This window comes from Pyrgilauda ruficollis, unplaced genomic scaffold, assembly GCF_017590135.1.
Source record: "Pyrgilauda ruficollis isolate IOZ18807 unplaced genomic scaffold, ASM1759013v1 scaffold16, whole genome shotgun sequence".
Taxonomy (NCBI): domain Eukaryota; kingdom Metazoa; phylum Chordata; class Aves; order Passeriformes; family Passeridae; genus Pyrgilauda; species Pyrgilauda ruficollis.
In genome coordinates, this window is record NW_024514764.1 from 2,961,201 (window position 1) to 2,979,643 (window position 18,443).

At 57.8% G+C, this 18,443-nt stretch overlaps 1 protein-coding gene across 1 annotated transcript; it reads right to left on the reverse strand.

Moving 5' to 3' along the window:
- Positions 1–1,557: 1,557 nt before the first annotated feature.
- On the reverse strand, positions 1,558–12,834 carry LFNG (LFNG O-fucosylpeptide 3-beta-N-acetylglucosaminyltransferase). Its single transcript, XM_041462430.1, has 8 exons — positions 12,353–12,834; positions 5,446–5,494; positions 4,523–4,622; positions 4,219–4,372; positions 4,043–4,128; positions 3,592–3,757; positions 3,291–3,376; positions 1,558–3,203 (listed from the first exon to the last, which is right to left on the reverse strand). Exons 1-8 carry the CDS (start codon positions 12,746–12,748, stop codon positions 3,137–3,139), a joined length of 1,104 nt encoding a protein of 367 aa, XP_041318364.1. The 5' UTR covers positions 12,749–12,834; the 3' UTR covers positions 1,558–3,136.
- Positions 12,835–18,443: the final 5,609 nt, after the last annotated feature.

An 18,443-nucleotide genomic window follows, 5' to 3' on the forward strand; every position in this document is an offset into this window, starting at 1 on the left:
TCTGCCAAGTATGCGAGAGCAGCAGGCTTTGCTTTTGTTTTCCTTTTGTTTATTAATGCCTGTATTTATTTACTTTTCAGCCCACGAGTAGGGAAAGGAGGAGGGAGAGGCTGGGAGCCTGGTGGGAGACAAACTGGAGGGCTGGTGAGCTGCCTTCCCCCACTCCTGAAGGCTCAGTGGGGTATATTTCATTTTATTTTATTATTTTATTTTATTTGTAGCTTTATTTTTTAATTTGTATTTGTATTTATTTTACTTTTTAAGCCCCATCCAGGAGTTGTACCATGCCCAGCATCCCCCCAGTGTTCACACCTGCCAGGGGCTCCTGTTCCTCACAGCAGCATCCCAACCCCAAGCCACAGCCCCTGGCTGCCCAGTGCCTCGACTGGCACTTAACCCACATCCCCCTGTCCTGTCTGGGGTGCAGGGGAGGGTCAGGCTCACTGAGGGTGACAGCACCACTGCTGGGAAGTGCCCACGCTGCCAAAACCGCAGCCTGTGAGCAATAGGAAACCTCATGGGGGAGCAGATGGGGCTCGGTGTCACAGCTTCCTGTGCCTGACGCAGGGCCCTTTGCTGACCCTGCACCAGAGGAGGCCTGAGGGCCACCAGATCCTGCACCCAACACACCATCCCTGGCCCCAGGCAGCTGGGGAAGGCAGCACTGCTGTCCATCCATCCACCCTTCCCTTCCTCCAGGGCAGTTTTTGGGGTGGCTGGGTCAGGGCAATGCTGGTTCTCTGGGGTGATGCTCTCAGCCAGAGCCCCACCTCACCAAGGGCTGCAGAGGCTGGGGGACTTTTGATTTTTGTGGCTGTCTGAAGGGTGAGCGGGTTGGGAGGAGGGGTGGCTGCTTCAGCACATGCCGATTTCCTGCCAGGCTGTATTTTTAGCAGGGCCAACCCTTGATAACCCAGAGACTGAAGCGAAACTGTGAAGTAAGTAAGTGTGCCTCGAAAAGGAAAAAAAAAAGGTGCTGGCTCTGCAGGAAGGCGGGGAGGAGGGGGTGGCACAGGTGGAAGCTGGTACCAGTGGCACGAACAGGACTGGTTTGGGGAGTGGGGGGGCAGATCTTAGGCTATCTCCACAGCCCATGAAAGCTGGGGCTTGTTTCTGGCAGGTGGATGCTCAGTGTTGACTGAAATTGCGGTGGAGAGGGCATGGGGAGGGCTGGGAGGGAAGGGGCTCCTCCCCCGCAGCCCCCAACCTTCCCACGCACACGCCTGCCCGCCGGCTGTTCACAACACCCTGCTAACAACCGGCTCTCACCTCATCCCCACCGCCTCCCTCCCAGCCCCGAGCCTGGGAAAAACCAGCCCTGAGGTGCCAAGTCCTGCCCGAGCCTTTTGGGAAGGGGAAGGAGGAGAGGAGCCTCACACCCCGGGATGCAAATGGCCAGCAGGATCCCAGTACCCGTGGGAAAAAAGGGACGGAGGCGCAGCCCCTCCTCAGAGCATCCCTGAGAGCTCGGCCAGAGGTGATAACATCTGCGGGGGATCAAGGGCTGTTCAGAGCAGCACATCCATAAAGAGACAACGGAGCCCGGGACCAGGTGACTGTGGTCAGCAAAAAAAGCCACTTTATTGGTGACCGCTCCCACGGGAACCCCGTGGCAGCGATCGGGTTCAGGTCCCTGAGAACACACTGTCCATGCTGGTTCCCCTTCCCACATCTATTGCTTTAAACACATCCTAGTTACAGAAAGCACAGAGTGACATTCCAGATACTGGAACATATAAATTAAGGTAAGTGATAGTTACAAGACATTGCAAATTATTTTTTTTCTTTCTTAAACAGATTATCAGAGGTCGGGGATTTTTCTTTTTCTGATCCACAGAAAATGTATAAAAAGCATTTTAAAAATCTACATATTTCTCAATGTGTTTTTTTTTTTCTTAAAAAAAAAAGGCACAGTAAAAAAAATACTGGCTCAATAACATATTTACAACACACCCATTATGGGCTATTTTCACTCAGCTTCAAGTTGGAAATGTTCAGTTCTGGCTCGGCCCAGGGGCAGAGAGAGGGCTGGTGTTGGCAGGCAGGGCAGCTCTCGGAGGATGCGAGGTCCCTCTCCCTCCCTGGATAAATCCCTCTCCATCAGGGAGAGCACAATGGGAGGGCTGGGAGATGCTGCCTGCCTGTGGCAGGTGCCCAGCTGGTGCAGCAGCCACAGCCAGGGCAAGGCTGGAGGATGCTCTGGCCCCACAGGGGACACACACAGCCCCCGGCAGACCTCGAGGTGTTCCTTTGCAGAGCTGCAGGGCTGCCCGAGCAGAACTGGAGGGAGACCCTGGACAAACACGGTGCCCACCCCACTGTGGCAGCTCTGGAAAATCCCTCCTCCCACGCCCATATTTATAAAAAGTCTTTACACCAGTCTCTAAATATTTCACCCACTGATGCTGCCAGCAACACTTCACCCGTGTAGGGGGAGCTCTGGGAAATGGAGTTACACCAACACCAGCTCCCAGCCACCCCACTGTCTCCCTCCAGTGAGGCTGCTGAGCACCCAGCAGCTTTGCAGGACCCTGGAGGAGCCACTGCCATGGCCAGAGGCTTCCCCTGCCCACCTCTGCCTTCCGAGCCAGGGAGCAGAACTGACAGGGAGCCCTCATCCAAACTGGGAGCCAGAGCTTCGCTGCTGAGATTTTGGGACTGGGAGAGAGGATGGGCTGGGTCAGGGGTTACGGGAGCAGGTTGAGGGGTAGATGCAAAGAAGGGAAGAACACACCAAAAAACTTAACATTTGAAAGGGAAAAAAAAAAAACCAAAAACCATCAAGGAGAAGCAAGCCCGGGGTGGGGCAGGGCCCCGCGCTGCGGCCGCTCCCCACGCATGGCGTGGGGCCCGCCAGCCGCGGGTGCCCGGTGGGTAAGTGCTCAGTTCCCGTCCCTCTCCACCATCCCGGCCGGACCAGGCAGCGGGCACGGGCAGCCGGGCAGGCAGGGCAGGGGTCAAGGGGCCGCACAGCAGCCTTCAGTACACACACACTGTGCAATACCACAGCAACGACGTCCGTCCGTCCGTCCGCCCGCCTGGCGGCGAGGCCGGACCGACACACCCGCACGCAGGTCCCGCACGCCCGTCGGATACCGGGGAAACTCGGGACGAGGTTGGAGGGCACGTGCACCTCCTAGTAAACCATGTTGGTGGGGCACCACGGCGTGTCGGGGTACAGCAGGCAGTGCACGGAGCGGAACCTGAGGAGGAGAGGAGCAAAGCTGAGCACGGGACGGTGGCGGCTCCACGGCAGCCCGGTTTGGGGGGAACAGGGACCCCCAGCTCACCTGGATGGGTCCTCCTCGACAGAGAAGGCTCCTTTCATGTGGATGGAGTTGCGCTTGTTTTCGAACATGCCATAGCTCAGTGTCACCTGGGGGGCAAGCACAGAGGGGTGAAGTGGCCGACATGGCCGTAAGGATCAAGCAGAGGAAAGGGGAGCTGCAAAATTCACCCCATTTCCCAAAGCCTCCAGTGAGATTTTGCATCACCCCTCAGGGATGGGGCTCTTCCCCTCTGCTGTTTTGGTCATACATCAATCAATATCTTAGCCATGATGCCCAATTTTTAGGTGACAACTTGGGGTACCTGTTTGTGGATCTCCGACTTTGGCACCTGGTGGAGGTTCTCCAGGTGGGAGTGGAAGAGGTTGCTCCGGATGAGCTTCACGCCCAGCACAGACTCGATGATGTAGCCGATGGTGCAGTCGTCAGGCAGGCGGATCTTCTCTGCAGTGCTCATGAAGTGACCCCCACTGCGGGGAGACAGAGAGGGGCTGCAGAGGAGCAAAGCCCAGGGGATGTGGGCACCCAGCGGGATTCTGGGCTTGGCCAGTGGGTGCCCAGCTCTGATTAAAAGTCACTTTAGGGGAACTGTAGCCCTTCCCAGCTTGTTTACAAGCTCCCTGCAGACACCCCCCAGAAGGCAAAGAGAGAAAGGTTGTGGGACATGGTCCAGCAACCAACCCCAAAAATGTCACCTCTCTGTGCCCTGGGGACCATGAGGAGTCCCCCTGGGAGTGCAATGCCAATGCTCTTACCTGGCCCAAGGGCTCATCTTCAGTGCCAGCCCCCGGCTGATACAGAACCCTGCTCCACCCGTGGCGAACCAGAAGTGCACAGGATGCTGCGAGAGAGGGGAACCAGCGCAGTGAGACAACAGCTCCTTCTCCAGGCAGCCCAAATTAAACCAGCCCCAAATTCTCCCCAGGCTCACCATCTTGTTCTCACTGATCCTCTCCGTGGCCTGGATGGGCCGGTCCAGGCTGGGCTTCCCGATGTAGATGTCCTGTGTGTGGGGGTAGCTGGAGAGCAGCTTCACCAGCATCCGCACGTTCACGTAGTTGTCATCGTCCACGTGGCAGAACCACCTGCAGTGACAGCAGTGTCACACCCACCCGGGGCATCTGCCCAGTCCCCTTGCTGAGGTACAACCCCAAAACCACAAATGGTCTCTGTTTGCACCATCCTGTCCCCCTTCAGCCCTGTGATTCCCCACAGCAGCTCCAGGCACCGCTTACTTTCTGCCGGACTCGATGAACTTGTCGTACTCCACGGCCATCTTGCAGGACAGGGCCTGGCGGCTGTGGGCAGCCGAGCAGTTGGTGTTGATGACGTTTCCTGCAGGGGAAAAAGAGGGGTCAGAGCCCAGCATTGGTGCAGGCCACACCTCCCCACACACTCAAACGGTGACACTTCACCACTCATGTCCCAGGTGTGCCAGGGGGATGGAATCTCATGGATGATCCCGATGCTCAGTGACCCACACGCTGTATTGCTTTGGGCAAATGAACTTTTGGGGGAATGTCTTTTTTGTCCATGTGAGAGAAGGGAAGGGATGAATAAGGAATGTGGACGCAGCAGATGCACTGTAGATCAGCCCTATCCACGTTTCAAGCATGATGCCACCCCACATCACCTTGCCTAGGGTGTACCAGCCACCCTGGGGCAGAAGAGGTGTCTGTGAGCCCTGAGCTTCCCCAGGACATGGTAGCAAAAACCCTGCCCTATTTTGCTTGCGCAGCTTAAAGGCAATCACTTCCCAGCTTGAAAAGGAGTCATTTGCATGGGGAGAACAGACCACGCTGACCCCAGCCTGGAAAATACTCCCATGAAACTCTGTCCACATTGCCATCCATCCCAGCTCACCTCAGGGACAAAGCGGTGCGAAGGCACCCTGTTACTGTGATCCCCAGCAGCACCATGCAGGGGATGGGCTGGGCTGACTGGGAAGTAAACCAGCCCCCAGATGGGGCTCCCAGGCAGAGGGTGCTTTAGGCACCACCAGTGAAACAAATTGTGTCCTTCTCAACCCAGGTTCCTGTGGTGAGGGTTTTTCAGAGTTCCCAGGGCAGGCTCCACACCAACCATGCTCCACAGATGGGAGCTTTTCAGGGGACCTGGCCAGGTCACACACACAAAGGGACAAGAGCCACAGACTCACGTGCTTGCTTCTTCAGCTCCTCATCCTCCCCGTCAGTGAAGATGAAGGTCTGAAAGAAAAGACGAGGCACCTCTGAGGACTGAGGGGCTGAGACCATGTGGCTCTGGATGTGACACAGCACCCCTGGGCAGCACCTGGGATCAGTTCCTCCAGGGTGACTTCTTCCCCCTTGTCCAAACCCCAAAGTGGCACTGGGGAGCCAGTCAGCCACACAACACACCCAGCTTCAGACCAGGACAGGAGCCGAGCTCCCCTCGGGAACAAACCCAGCCCCTGCACAGAGCATCCCCATCCTCTTGCCTTTTGCACGGGGAGCAGCTGGCAGGGAGATGTTGGGGGCCACAGGGGCTGTGCCAGCACAAGGGGAGGCGGGGGCATGGAGGGGAGCAGGTGCAGAGCGCGGCCTGATCTGAGCAGGGATTTCAGAGCTGAGCCGGCGCGCGTGGCCGGGGGCGCCGGAGCAGCCGCCCGGGCAGGTGTGTTTGCCCATGGCGCCGACTCCCAACCGCGTCCCCACCTGTGTCAACAGCACGTGCCTGTCCTTGGCCACTTGCACAATAGCTCCACGACTCCTCTCTCCTCCCTGTGTCCTACCCCAGGGGGCTGAGATGGTGCCAGTGAGCGCCACTTGGCAGCCCCAAGGAGGGGATGGTTCCCCACTGCCCCATCCCAGCACAATCCCACGGTGCCAGGCAGCACCCGACCGCCTCCCCGGGCCCCTGAGCTGCCTGCCCGGCTGCACTCCTCTATTTACACAGCTAATTCCTGGCATATGTCACCCAGGAAGGAGGACTGGAGGGGCTGCTCTGGGCCTGGGATTTGGGGAAGGACAAGAAGCAGGAGAGAGCAGGGGGTGGGAAAGGCATCGCCATCAATCAGCGGGCAGCAAACAAAGCTGGAGGAGAGAAACCACAACCAGCTGCCAAGCGCTATTAAAAACCAGACGTGCACAAAAGGGCAAAGGAAGAAAGACAAAAGGGCTGGGGGGGAAGGCAGGAGGCAGCAGAGGGGGGACGATGGAGCGCTGGGGATGATGAATTACAAGTGAGCTGGAAATTGGGTGCCACCCCGCAGCCGGCCCCGGGAACGCGCTGGGGTTTTGTGGCTTGTTTGAGGAGCTGGGTACAATAGTGGGGTTGACTTTACTCAGCGAGGAGAGTTAAGCGGGCAGCAGTCATTAGCATACAGCTGCACTGGTTAACCCAGCCCTGTTTGCTCAGGTCCCCAGCCGGGGCTGGTGGGGAGAGCCCGGAGCTGCAGTGAAGCTCAATGGGAGGGGACGGGGCTACAAGTGACCTTTGGAGCTTGAAAAGGAGAAAAGAAAAAGGCAGAGGGGAAAAATGATGGAGGAGGTGGGAAGGCAAGTTCTCACAAATGCACAGACTGCCGTGCAGCCTGGCTTGTGGGGAGGGACAGAGGTCAGGAAGGCTCTGAGCAAAGAGGATGGGGAAGAGCTGGTGAGGAGGGGACAGCTGGGGGACAGGGACACATCAGCTGCAGGGCCAAGGATGCCCGTGGTTGCTGTGTCTCCATGGACACGTCACTGCTGGGGTGGCACAAGGTCAGTGCTGTGTGTAGAGGAGTGTCACCCCCAACCAAATCGGGGTACAGCTGCTGGTCCCCATTTCCCCCAGGTGCTCAGGGACTGGTCAGGCAACTGACTGGGGTACAAACTGAAGCAGGGCAGCAGAACAGCATCCAAGGACGGCTGAGACAGCCCCATCACACAGGGGGGTTGGCACTCCAGCCCAGGTTTCAGCCTTGCTGGGGGGACAGCAAGGAGCACACAGCCTGTGCACAGGCGAGACAGAAAATGTTTGCTTGATTAGCTCAGAAGCGCCGTCCAGCAACTGCCTTCAGCTGCTCCAAAAATAACCCCACAACTAATCCTGCACTCAGCCTCTATAAATAGACCACAGGGACAATTGTTTATTACTCGCCTGCACCGAAACATTTCATCCTACCCAGGCATCTCCCCTCGGCCTCTCCCCACACACATCCCTGTGATATTCCTGGTGAGGGTGGACCAGGTGGCACCTCAGGGACTGGGACAGGGGCACACAGCTGCAAGTCACCCCGTGTGGGCACCTACTGGGGCCTCACAGGTTTCCCACATCCCTCCCAACCCTACCATGACATTAAATTAGAACTAAAACAATTAAAGGCTTCATTTTTAAATTAATTTTGTAATTAATTTGTGTTTCTTGGAGGGGAGATGCACCCTGCCTTCACGGCCTTTCACCTGGGGCTGCAGGGGAGAGGAGCAGAGGTGACAGCCAAGCCTGGGAGGGGACAGGCCAGGAAAGGATGAGAACAAGTGAAAAACATGAATCCACCTTTGGCATCTCTCAAGCAGGATACCAGACATGAGGGCACCTTCCAGTTTATAGCGGTGCAAGTGGACACTGCAGCCAACAGCCCTGAGCTGTCACCTGTAAAGCATCACCTCCAGACCCAGCAGGGCCAGAAAGCTCTCCCAGCCCTTACAGCCACCTCTCTCCCACCTGGCCCCTGTGCCAGCCACAGCACCGAGGGGCACAAGGACCTCTTGGACCACCCCCCCCCAGGAACTTTTCCTGCAGGGTGCAAGAGAGGAAGGGCCCGCTGCCCCCCCACCCCAACCCCTGCAGGAAACCTCATTGTTCTCAGAACTGCAGCTTCAAGAAACACAGGATGCCAAATCCCTGCCGAACAATAGCTGCCAGTGCTCCTCGCAGCCCCGCACAATGCACGGCCCCGCGGCCGGGACTCGGCGGCACCCGGGATCCCCGTGGTCAGAACGGGCTCAGCCCCCCCAGCTGGAGCCAGGCAGCCGCCGGCAGCCCCCACTGCCTCCTCCTTGCCCTTGGGGAAGGCTCTTTTTTTTTTTTTTTTTTTTTTCCATTTCTCCTTTCAGGGTGACTCATTTCCCCTGCACTGGTGGAGCTGGTGGGTTGCTCATGGCTGGGTGCTGCACAAGGTGTCCCACCAGCCAGGGCCACCCCGGGGTCATCGTGGCCCTCTCTGTGCTGCCTGGCAGAGTGAGTCTGTGACTTCCCAGGGTGACACACTCTCAGCATACCCCATGCCTGCCACCACCCCACCAGCACACCAACCAAAAGGGGAACCTCAGACAGGCAGGCACCCCGTGACCCTGCAGAGCACAAATCCTGACCCCGTGCCACATCTCACTTCCCCATGCTGGCAGAGGATGGAGCACTCCAGAGCCCTTTTCACAGCCACCCCACTTGGGTGCAGAGGAAAGGAGGCAAGAAGTGCTGGTTGGGGGGGCCTCAGTCTCCAGCTGGTGAGGCGTTCTGGAGGGGTTCTGGAGCAGGTCAGGATGCTGCCAGAGCTGCCCAGCTTTGTGTCCCCCACAGCAAATGTTCTTCTTTTCCCTCCATCCTAAGGGTTTAGGGGGGAAAATCCCCACCCTTCTTCACCAAGTTGGGAGCAGTGTGGTGGCGATGTCCCAGCAATGACAGCGTGCCACGATGGCACCAATCCATGGTGGTGGCTTTCCCCAGGACCGAGGGCAGGTCTGTGCTGGCACAGGATCTCAGGGCTGGGACCTGCAGAGGCGGTGAAGGGGCTTGCAGGGCCGCGGGCCCTTCCTCCCCCTGCTCCCTTCAGCAAGAGGAAGAATCCTCCACTGTAATTTTAAATGCTATAATTTTTAATAACCTCCTTACAAACAATGAGCTCATTGTGTGGCAAGGGTCCCCCACCCTCCCGCCTGGTGCTCCACGCGCCGCTCACCGGCTCCAGGGCTTTTATGGGCAAGGACAGCAGCATCGTTTGGGACAGGCAATTAAGGGGCTCCCACCCCTTAAACTCACACAGGCTGCCCCGGGGGATAGCAGGGAGGGACCCTCACACACGATCCGAGTTGATCGGTGCTCAGCAGGCCCTGGCACACAGCCCAGGGCCGGGGGGAGGCAGCTGCACCGCGGAGCTGGTTTGGGATGAGCAGTCCCCGGTCTCAGCCGCTCTGCTGGGAGCGCAAGTGAGACTCGCATGCCAGCACACTCCAGCATGTGGGTGGGGACCCTGGCCAAGGTGCTAGAGAAATTTGGGAGCCGCCATCAGAGGAGCGTGCTCTTTGGAAGGCAAACCCGTTGGCTTTGCCCCGAGAGCAGGAATTTTTCAAAGGCTGCAATTACCGCGCCGCCGAGCGGGAGGCAGCCAGCGGATCCCACGCTGCCGGCACGGCGGCCCGGGCTGGAGCCCTGGCGGGCTCCGAGGCGTGTGCCGAGCTGCCTGGATGCCTCTGGGGTGCCCCAGGGACACCCAGCCGCCTTCAGGGTAACCCCAGGGCCAGCAGAGGTGTCTTTGGCGACTCTGCTGCTGCAGATCACCCGGCAAGAAAGCGGATTTGGACTTCCTCCTGTCCAGGGTTTCTGCTCAGTGGTCATTTTCTTCCCCTCTCTCTTTCCTTTCAAGTGCGAAGTTTCTCCAGCCCACACTCCAGCATCCTAAGGATACTGAGACAGCTGGAAACTCTCCCCAAATCAAAGAGGGGAAAGCCCATAATTCTCCTCCAAAAGCAGTTTGTCTGGCCTGGATTGTGCAACCCAAAGAGGAGATTTAGAAGGGAACAGGGATGTGCTCTCCCTGTGCAGAGAGGCAGGAAGGAGGAGGGGGTGCCCTTTGCAGTGTCTTGGAGGTGACAGAGGGCAGGAAACAGGGACTATTGTGGGCAGAACAAAGAACAGCCAAGGAAGGACACAATGGCTGTTCCCCCTATCTGCCAGGGTCCAGGCAGGAGCTACCTGCTGGATTTAACCCCTTCTCAGCAGTGTCTGCATCCCTCCTGCCTGGCTAATGAACAGCCAGAGGGAGGCTGGGGTCTGAGTGCGAGGCAATCAGGAGAAAGAGACGCAGCATCAGGCAAAGGACATTCTCAGCCCTTGGGCAGGAACTTCCCCGCGTTGGTGAGGCAGCTCACATGCCTGAGCACCGTTAGTGAAACCCAGAGTGAGAGAGGATGAGCAGAGACAGGCCTGACTCAGACCGAGAGAGACGTTTGAGCGAAGGCAGTGCCCCGCTGCCACCAAATCACCCTCCTGGGATGGAAACCAGGGGGCCAGGCAAGGAAGAGATGCAGGAACTGCAGGGAAGCAAGAAAGAAGAGCCCCATAGCACCAATCCCACACTCTGCAGGCAAAAAAAAACAACTTGATGCCAAGTTTGGGGAAGCCCAGGGTGCCTCAAAGCTTCCCAGGGACAGCGGTGTGGGAAGAGCAGAGCAAGGGCAGGGCAGCCTCATCCCCTTTGCCTCGTGTCCCCACAGCCCTGCTTTGCTCCACGGGAGTTTGCGCTGCCTCCAGCTCTCTCGGCAGCTCCTTGTCCTCAAGTGCTGTACAAGAGCCGTCACTCAGCGGCTTGGCTTGTCAGGCAGGCACCTCGCCGGGCTGCGGCCCCCCTGGCTTCATGGCCCTCATCTCTAGGCAACCTGACCTGGACACGGCCGGCTCCGGCTCCCTCGTTCCCATGGAAAGTGCCACACAAGAGGCTGCGAAGCCTTTTCTCTGCGCCAGGAGAAAAGGGGCTTTGTTAGCTTGCCCAGGGGGACAGCGTGAGAGCCGAGCCTTAGGGCTCTGGGAATCCAAACGGACAAACGAAGCACAAAAAAAAACCCTAGAAGAAAGCCGGAGCTCACAAGAGGGAGAAGAAAAAAAAGAGCAGCCATTCCCAGGATCATCTGTAGGTGCTCAAAGAGCGTTTCACTCCACCACCACTCACCACCCCCTCGCAGTGACAGCAGAGCATAAAAGAGGTTTCCACTAAATAACTGGACCAAGGAGAAGTGGCAGATCCACTGCCAAGCCTAGGAAAACTGAGGGGAAAAAAAAAAAAAAAACCCACCCCAAACGACAATTCACAGGGGGAAAAAGTAGGAAAAAGTAGTTTTTGGGTTCTTGGGGTACAGTGCAGGAGCCAAGACCCCACAAGGTCCAGCAGACTTGGGTGAGGGGGGCATGGGCAGGTCAATCCTTCCCCCATGGCCTCCACCCTCAGCCACTCCAGATTTCCAAGGAAAACAGTTTGTGAGCAAGAAACTGAGTTCCAGGCCAGGAGGAAACACGTGAAGACAGTAGGAAGAAAAGGTTAGGACCAGACATAACTTACTTTTGGGAAGCTGTCTAAGGGTAGAAAAAGTGTCTTAAGAGCAAATGGCAAAGCACATTTCCTAAGGAAACAGCTTGCTTTTTTTTTTTTTCCTTTTGAATTTTGCTTCAGTACTTGAAGGACAGAGTAAGGGACTGCCAGGACTCTGGGCAGGACATCAGTAAGGTCAGGAAGCAGACTCGCTGGAACTGCCCCGGTGTGAGTGAGCCGGTGCAGACCCACCAGAGCTCCCAGCAACTCCAGTCCTGCCCAGTCCCTTGCCAGGAGACTGAGAGCTTCAGCACATCCCGGCGCTCTCCCAGCCCTGGGCTGATAAACCGGGTGTCCTTTGAGCAGCACAACTGCAGGACCTGACCCAGATTGTGGCACGCACGGGCTGGGCTGCACCCCTACACCGTGCCTCAGTTTCACCAGCCGAAAGCAACGCAGACCAGCTCTGCAATGGGAGGTACTCAGGGGAAAGGACCCCGGGGCAGAGTCTGGGGAGGCTTCTGAGTGTGAGGAGCCAAGGTCGGGCTCTCTCCATCACTCACCCTACAACGCTGCATTTCACCCTCCCGAAAACACAGCTGGCTGCAGAACAGCCCAGCCAGCTTCGGAACACCACCCGGCTCAGCGATACGGGGGAAAAGGGAACGGCAGGTGGTATTTGCTGGGTCACGGCACCACCCGGAGCGCACAGAACGAAGGGCCAGGACCGCGGCGGAGAAGCCCGGGCTCCATCCCGTCCCGAGCCGCTCCATCCCGGCCAGCGGAGGCGACCAGCCCCGTCTCCATCCCTGTTCCCATCCCTTACCATGTCGCGGTTGCGGGAGATCCAGGTGTCGAGCAGCAGCTCCAGCCGCGCCTTGTGAAACTTCTTGGTGGTCTTGACGGCGATGAAGACATCGCGGGGGGAGATGTCCTCGGCCGGCGGCCGCGGGGGGCTCGGCGGGGCCGGGGGCAGCTCCCGCCGCGCTCGACTCAGCCGCCCGAAGTAATCGGCGAAGCTGCGGAGCCCGGGCGGCCCCTGCGCCGCCGGAGGAGCCACGGCCGCCGCCGCCCCCAGGCTCTGCAGCGCCCGCTGCGCCCCGCCGGCCTCCCCCCGGGCCAGCCCCGGCCTCCCCGGCGGCTCCACCATGAGCACCAGCAGGCAGGTGAACATGGAGCCCACGAGGGACAGGAGCAGCTTCCTCCCGCAGCTCTTCAGCATCCTTCCTTCCCTCCGCTCCTCGCCTCTCCGCGCCGCCGCCACCGCCGGCCCCCGCTGCGCCGCCGCCTTTAAACCGCGCCCGCCCCGCCCGGGGAGGGACGGAGCCGGGGCCGCCCCACTCGGGGCGTGGGCACCGCCCGGCCCTGCCCGGGGACCGCCCGAGCCCCTCCGACCCCCGCGTCCCCCCCGCCAGCCCCTGCACGCGTCCCGGTTCCTCCGGCCCCGTCCTGCCCGCTCCGGTCTCTGCCCTGCGCGTCTCCGTGCCCGCGGCCGGGAGCGCACGGCTGGGTGCGGGCAGGGTGCCGGTGCCTTTTTCTCCTCCTCCTCCTCCGCCCTTTCCCTTGATACCCGGGGATGGGGACGCTCTGGTCCCCTGTAGCCCCCAGCGCGCTGGGAGCATCGTTTGCTGCTCTGTCGGCAGCAGCGGGTGCGTTCCCCGTCCCGAGCTGCCCAAAGCCCTGCACCGAGATGTTCTCACAGCCCTGTCCAAGTGGTTTCCAGAAAGCTGACCAGCCTGACCAAGCTCCAGGCATTGTCCCATCTCCTGTGAGGCAAAGCATAATTGAAAACAAACACACCAACCCCCCCAAAAACCACAGCACTGCTCTCACTTCCACCAGGCTCCATTCTGGTGCGTAAATCTGGGGACAGAGAGCCAGGAGTGTCTGTTCTCATTCCTTCTTCAGCGAGACCTGGAGAGGCTCCCAGACTTGACCAACCTCATCCCAGGCACAGCACCGTGCTCTGAAGCCCCGGAGTTCTGGGATATCTGAAAATAAATGTTGTATAGGTACCAAGCAGCCCACTCCTCCCACCTCCAGTGATCACTAATCATGATAATGATTGCTTGTTAAATGAGACACCATTTTTCCAGCAAGACAGCTAGAGATGTGGTGCCTGAAAGAGAAAACTGGTTTGATATCGGGTCTTGGATGTGCCACCAACTTGATATTTTCCTGGCGCCGAATCCCGGGGCCTCTTTCCCCCCTTACCCTCTGTCTCTGCAAGCAGTAAGCTCTTGGGGTTTTCTTTCCCAGGGAGTGTGCTGCTACAGGGAGGCGGATTTGGGTTTGGGCCTGGGCTGCAATGTAATGCCATAATCAGGGGCTGCTGCATTTTTGGGCAGGGACCTTGTCCAACTTGCATTTTTCCTGCTGTCACGTGCTCCATTCATCTCTGGCACTGGATAAACAATACCATAATACCAGGCAGGATGAAGCAGGGAAACTGCTTCCTCAGGCAAGCCCCAGCATTTGCCTCCTCTTGATTTTAGGCCATGCATTCTCTTGGTCAGCACTTGAACCATGATCCCAGGCTAGAAACACTCGGGGAGACTTTGGGGCTTCATTTTCCAGGGCATTGGCCATGTCTGGAGACAGACCTGGATTGCCAAAGAAGCCTCCCATAATAAATTTAAAAAAAGTCAGTTGGACCGTACAAACACAGGAACCAAATCCCACACTCCCCACTTCCCGCTATTGCTGCCCAGCCTTCCAGTCTCAATTTGCTTTTTTTTTTTTTTTTTTTTTGGGCGCCCTTTGTCTCCAACCCGATGGCACAGCAACCGCGGCTCGAGAGGCAGCTGAAAAGCCCGAGCAGCAAAACCCTGAAAGAAGAAAGAGCCCCTTTCTCCAGGAGCCAAAAGGGGAGGAAAGGCACTTTTCCCCCGACCAGCTGCTCTGCCACTCCCGCAGCCCCGGCACTGGCTGGGGACACGCGCTGTGGCCAGATGTTGGGGTCCCAGCCGGCGCCGCGGGGCAAGTGACAATGCAAGCTCTGTGTGCTCTCTGTGTGCATGTCCCCGGAGATGCAGGGGCTTGAGGAGCCGCTGTGCTGCCACCGCTGCCGGCACAAGGGCTGTCCCAGCCTGCCAGCACTGCCTTACCCCACCCCGGCTCTGCCCGGCTGCGCGGGGAAGTTGTTCTTCCAGCAGCACTGTCCTGCCAGAACAAGACTCCTCCGGGATTGTCCAGCCGCTGGCCGCATCCCCACAGATTTCCCCTCCAGGCGCCTCGCCTCCTGGCTCGGCCCTCACCTGCCACGTGGATGTCGGCAGCGAGGCACTGGTTCCCCCAGGGAAACCCTGCTTGCTCCGCAGTGGGCACAGGATGGCACCTGAGGGGCAGGGAGCTGGAAGTGAGCATGGGAAGGATGCTCCCAGGAATGTTTGGTGCCCCGTTCACTGGTATTCAGACAATTTTTTGGGTACAAAAATCTTCAGCCCAACAGGGGTGACTCCAGAAGCGGACAAACTCGGGTGGCCCATAAATACAAGGGGCAGGGGAGATGGGTTCTGTCACAGCTGCTCTGCAGAAGCCATGCCAAGGCTGGACCAGGAGGGGCATCTCACTCCCTCTCCCAAAAAGGATCCCATTTTGGACACAGTGCATAACTCCCTCCACTGATGTGTGAGGTGAGATGTGGCTGCAGGGTGGTGGTGTGCTCCCCACACTGCCTGATCCCACAGGAATGGTTCCAAGACAGAACATTCTGCTCAAATGCCCCAAATCTCAAGGATATGATCGCTCCCATTTCAGATAAATTTCACTGAAACTTCAGACTAGTTTTCCACTGCAGATAACTGGATTCAGCCCCGCACCAAACCCAGGGCTGAGGCTGCACGTGGGGCATCTCCCTTTCAGCCATACCACGGTATTAGCTCGGTTTAAATTGGTTTAAACTCTCCGCATCGCCCCTGCTCGCAGCCTGACCCCGGCACTCAATAGGTGGTCCCTAAGAGGCTCCCAGGTTCTCAGGGCTACTAAAAATGGTTAATAAATCCCCAGTAATAAAGTGTTCAGGTCATCCGAGAGAAATGCCGCGCTCGAGCTGCAAAGCTGCATTGTCTGCCCGCAGCGATTTACGCGCTCCGTCGGACAGGGGTTAAAAGCTCTGTCAGGCGCCGACTTCGCCGCTGAGGTATTGTCGGGGGTATTTAACGGGGTTCGGCCCCGACCTGCGGCCGGGCGGCCACTGCTCCCACTGTGCAGCTCAGGTTTGGTAGGGAGATGTCGGAGGAGGGCGGCCCAGGAGCTGGATCCTGCCCGTGGTCTGCCTCTCACCCCCCCCCCCCCCCCCCCCCCGCTTTTTCTTTCTGGGATTTTTCTGAGCGCACAAAAGAGATTTTGCATCAATTACTGGTAGGAAAACGGCAGAGCCCCGCGGCAGAACTCTGCGCTCCCGATCCGCGTTTGGTTAACTTGCCATTGTCTGATAGGCTCCGCTATTCAGGGCCAGGGCAAGGGCTCAGCTTTTTTCATCTATCTAGCGGTTTTTCAAAACACCTTCGAAACAAAAAACCTTCCTGCCCTTGTAGCAGAGGGTCCGGCAGTGCCTTTGAGGTGGCTGCAGAGTGGAGCAGGTCAGCATGTCCCTGCCCAGCACGCAAATCTCTTGCAATGAGTGCCTATGAAGCATCTCCTGATACTGAACTGTCCCCATGCCAATCAACCCCGATGTGCTCCAGCGCTGGCACCACCAGGTCCTGCTGCCAGCCCCCTCTACCCTCCGTGGCCCCAGACCCTACATCGCTTTACCCCTCCACTCTGGTCTGCTGGTCTCCTCGGCGGGGCGGGAGGACACGATTCGATCCGTGCAGGGCACTGTGAGATCCCACGGGGCCGGGGGCTATACAAATGCAAAGCGTCATTATTTTCCCGGGGCTGAAGCAGAGGCCTGAGAAAGGTTGAGTGAGAGAGGCAGCGAGCAGGGAACAGCGGGGGATTTAGCTCCTGAAAAGGAGCCAGGGAGAAAAGCGGGCGAGGAGTTTCATTGTGCGCTGGGCAGAGGGGGTCACGAGCAAGTTAAACTGGTTAATGTATTGGAGCAGCTTCCTCCGAGCTGCTGGGAGCAAGCAAAGCCCTCAACAAAAGGCTGAGGGAGCATTCTTGCGGGGAAAGTGGGCTCTCTTTAAAAGGATTTGATTTCTTTTCTGTCAGTTGAATGGAATTTGGTGGTGACTCCTCCAGGTCTAAGAATTTGGGGCTTTGGCGGTGGTGGTAGCGGGAAGGGACAGTCCCTGTCTCCCCCCCCAACTCCCCCCCTCCCCATTCCTGCATTTTTCTCCATCTCCAGGCCCGCTGCCTCCAGATTACAGCTCCCGGTGTTGCAGGGGGGAGAGGAGCTGGGGGAACACAAGCGGCCCCAGAGATGCTCTGATCCCGAAAGAAAGCGAGGGGCACGGGGCCGTCCCTGCCCAGCCTGGTTTCTCATGCTCCCTATTCAGCCCAGGGGAGGGGAGGAAGGTGTGGGGAGAGGGGGGACTGGTGGGGCATCCACTGCTGATTTAATGCCTCTCTCAGTGCTTCACGGCCGAGGTTGATCTCAGGGGAGTTTTGGCAGCGTAAGGTGTGCAAGGGGAGCTTTCCACTCCTTCCCCTGGGGCATGGAATTTTGATGTTAAAACCATGGAATGAAGGTAAAAACATGAGGGAAAGGGATTTTCAACTATCAAAATCAGCTGGATGTATCTCCTCTTTCCTGTAGCCTGTGCATCTCTCTCCTCCCAAGAGCAACTCCTGGGGCAGCTGAGGACTGTGTTCACAGACCTGGCTTTGTCACCCCAAAATCCCTGAGCTGGTGGGCAGGAGCACTTCCTCTTCATGGGTACAGCTGCTGGGCCATGGGGGGGTCACACTGCTGCCAGCCAGGGCTGCTGGGCTGGATGCAGCAGTCTCTGGCTGCAGGTGCCTCGTGTGGTGCTGACCCTGAGAGCAAACCAGGGAGATTTACAGCTGCCCTGGGCTGGAGATTGGCTGTTGCACACTGCTCAGACTAACTGGCAGCGTGGATTTGGGGTGGGAAAAGACAATAATTAAATAAGCAGTGACTGTGACTGGTAACCCTGCACTGCATGAGGTTATCATAGAGCCAGAGCCTTCAGCAGTGCTCAGGTAGCTGGACAGACAGACAGCAGCTTTCCACTGACTGAGCTCAGCTCGCTGTGCCTCAGTTTTCCAAGAGGTGACATTGTCAAAGACACCATGGTCCCTGTCCCCTGGGCTGGTGCCTGTTTGGGAGATTCCCTTGTGGGCTGTGCATGGAGCCTGCACATGTCGGTCTGTACGTGTCCGTCTGTACAGGCAGAGCAGGAGCACAACAAGCTGAGATCACAGTTTGCTGTAGATGATGGCCAGCCTGTCCCAAGCTCCTTCCAGAGGTGTGGTCAGCAGAGCTTGCAGCTCCTGGCCTTTAATTTTTGGCCTCTCATTCTTTCTGGCCCCAAATTTTCTCATGTTCCTGTTGTGAGCTGTCCCTCTCTGCTTCGCCTTTCTGAAAAGAAGCCAGAAGCTGATGTCAGGGGAAGTGTTTGATGATTACCCCAAGGAGAAGGCAGGAATCAAATCTCATGCTGGGCTGGACTGGATGGACAAAGGCCCAGTGAACCCCATGTTCCCCCTCCAGCAACAGAAGAACTGTCATATATAGTTTGTTTAGTTGGGTTTTTTTTGTTTGTTTGTTTGTTTTTGTTTTCTTTTTTTTTTTTTTTAATATATATAAGGAACAGCAGCCAAAGGCAGGCTGCTCCCAGAGCCCATCCCAGCCAAACCCTGCACTGTGCTCTCCTCCAGACCAGCACCTGCCTTAATAACCCCTTAAATCTCAGGGGTTTGCCCATGTCTGATGCAGTGGCTGGCCACATTCTGTGATGGGACACTGGCCACTCTTTTCCTGGCCACAGCTACCTACAGCTCCA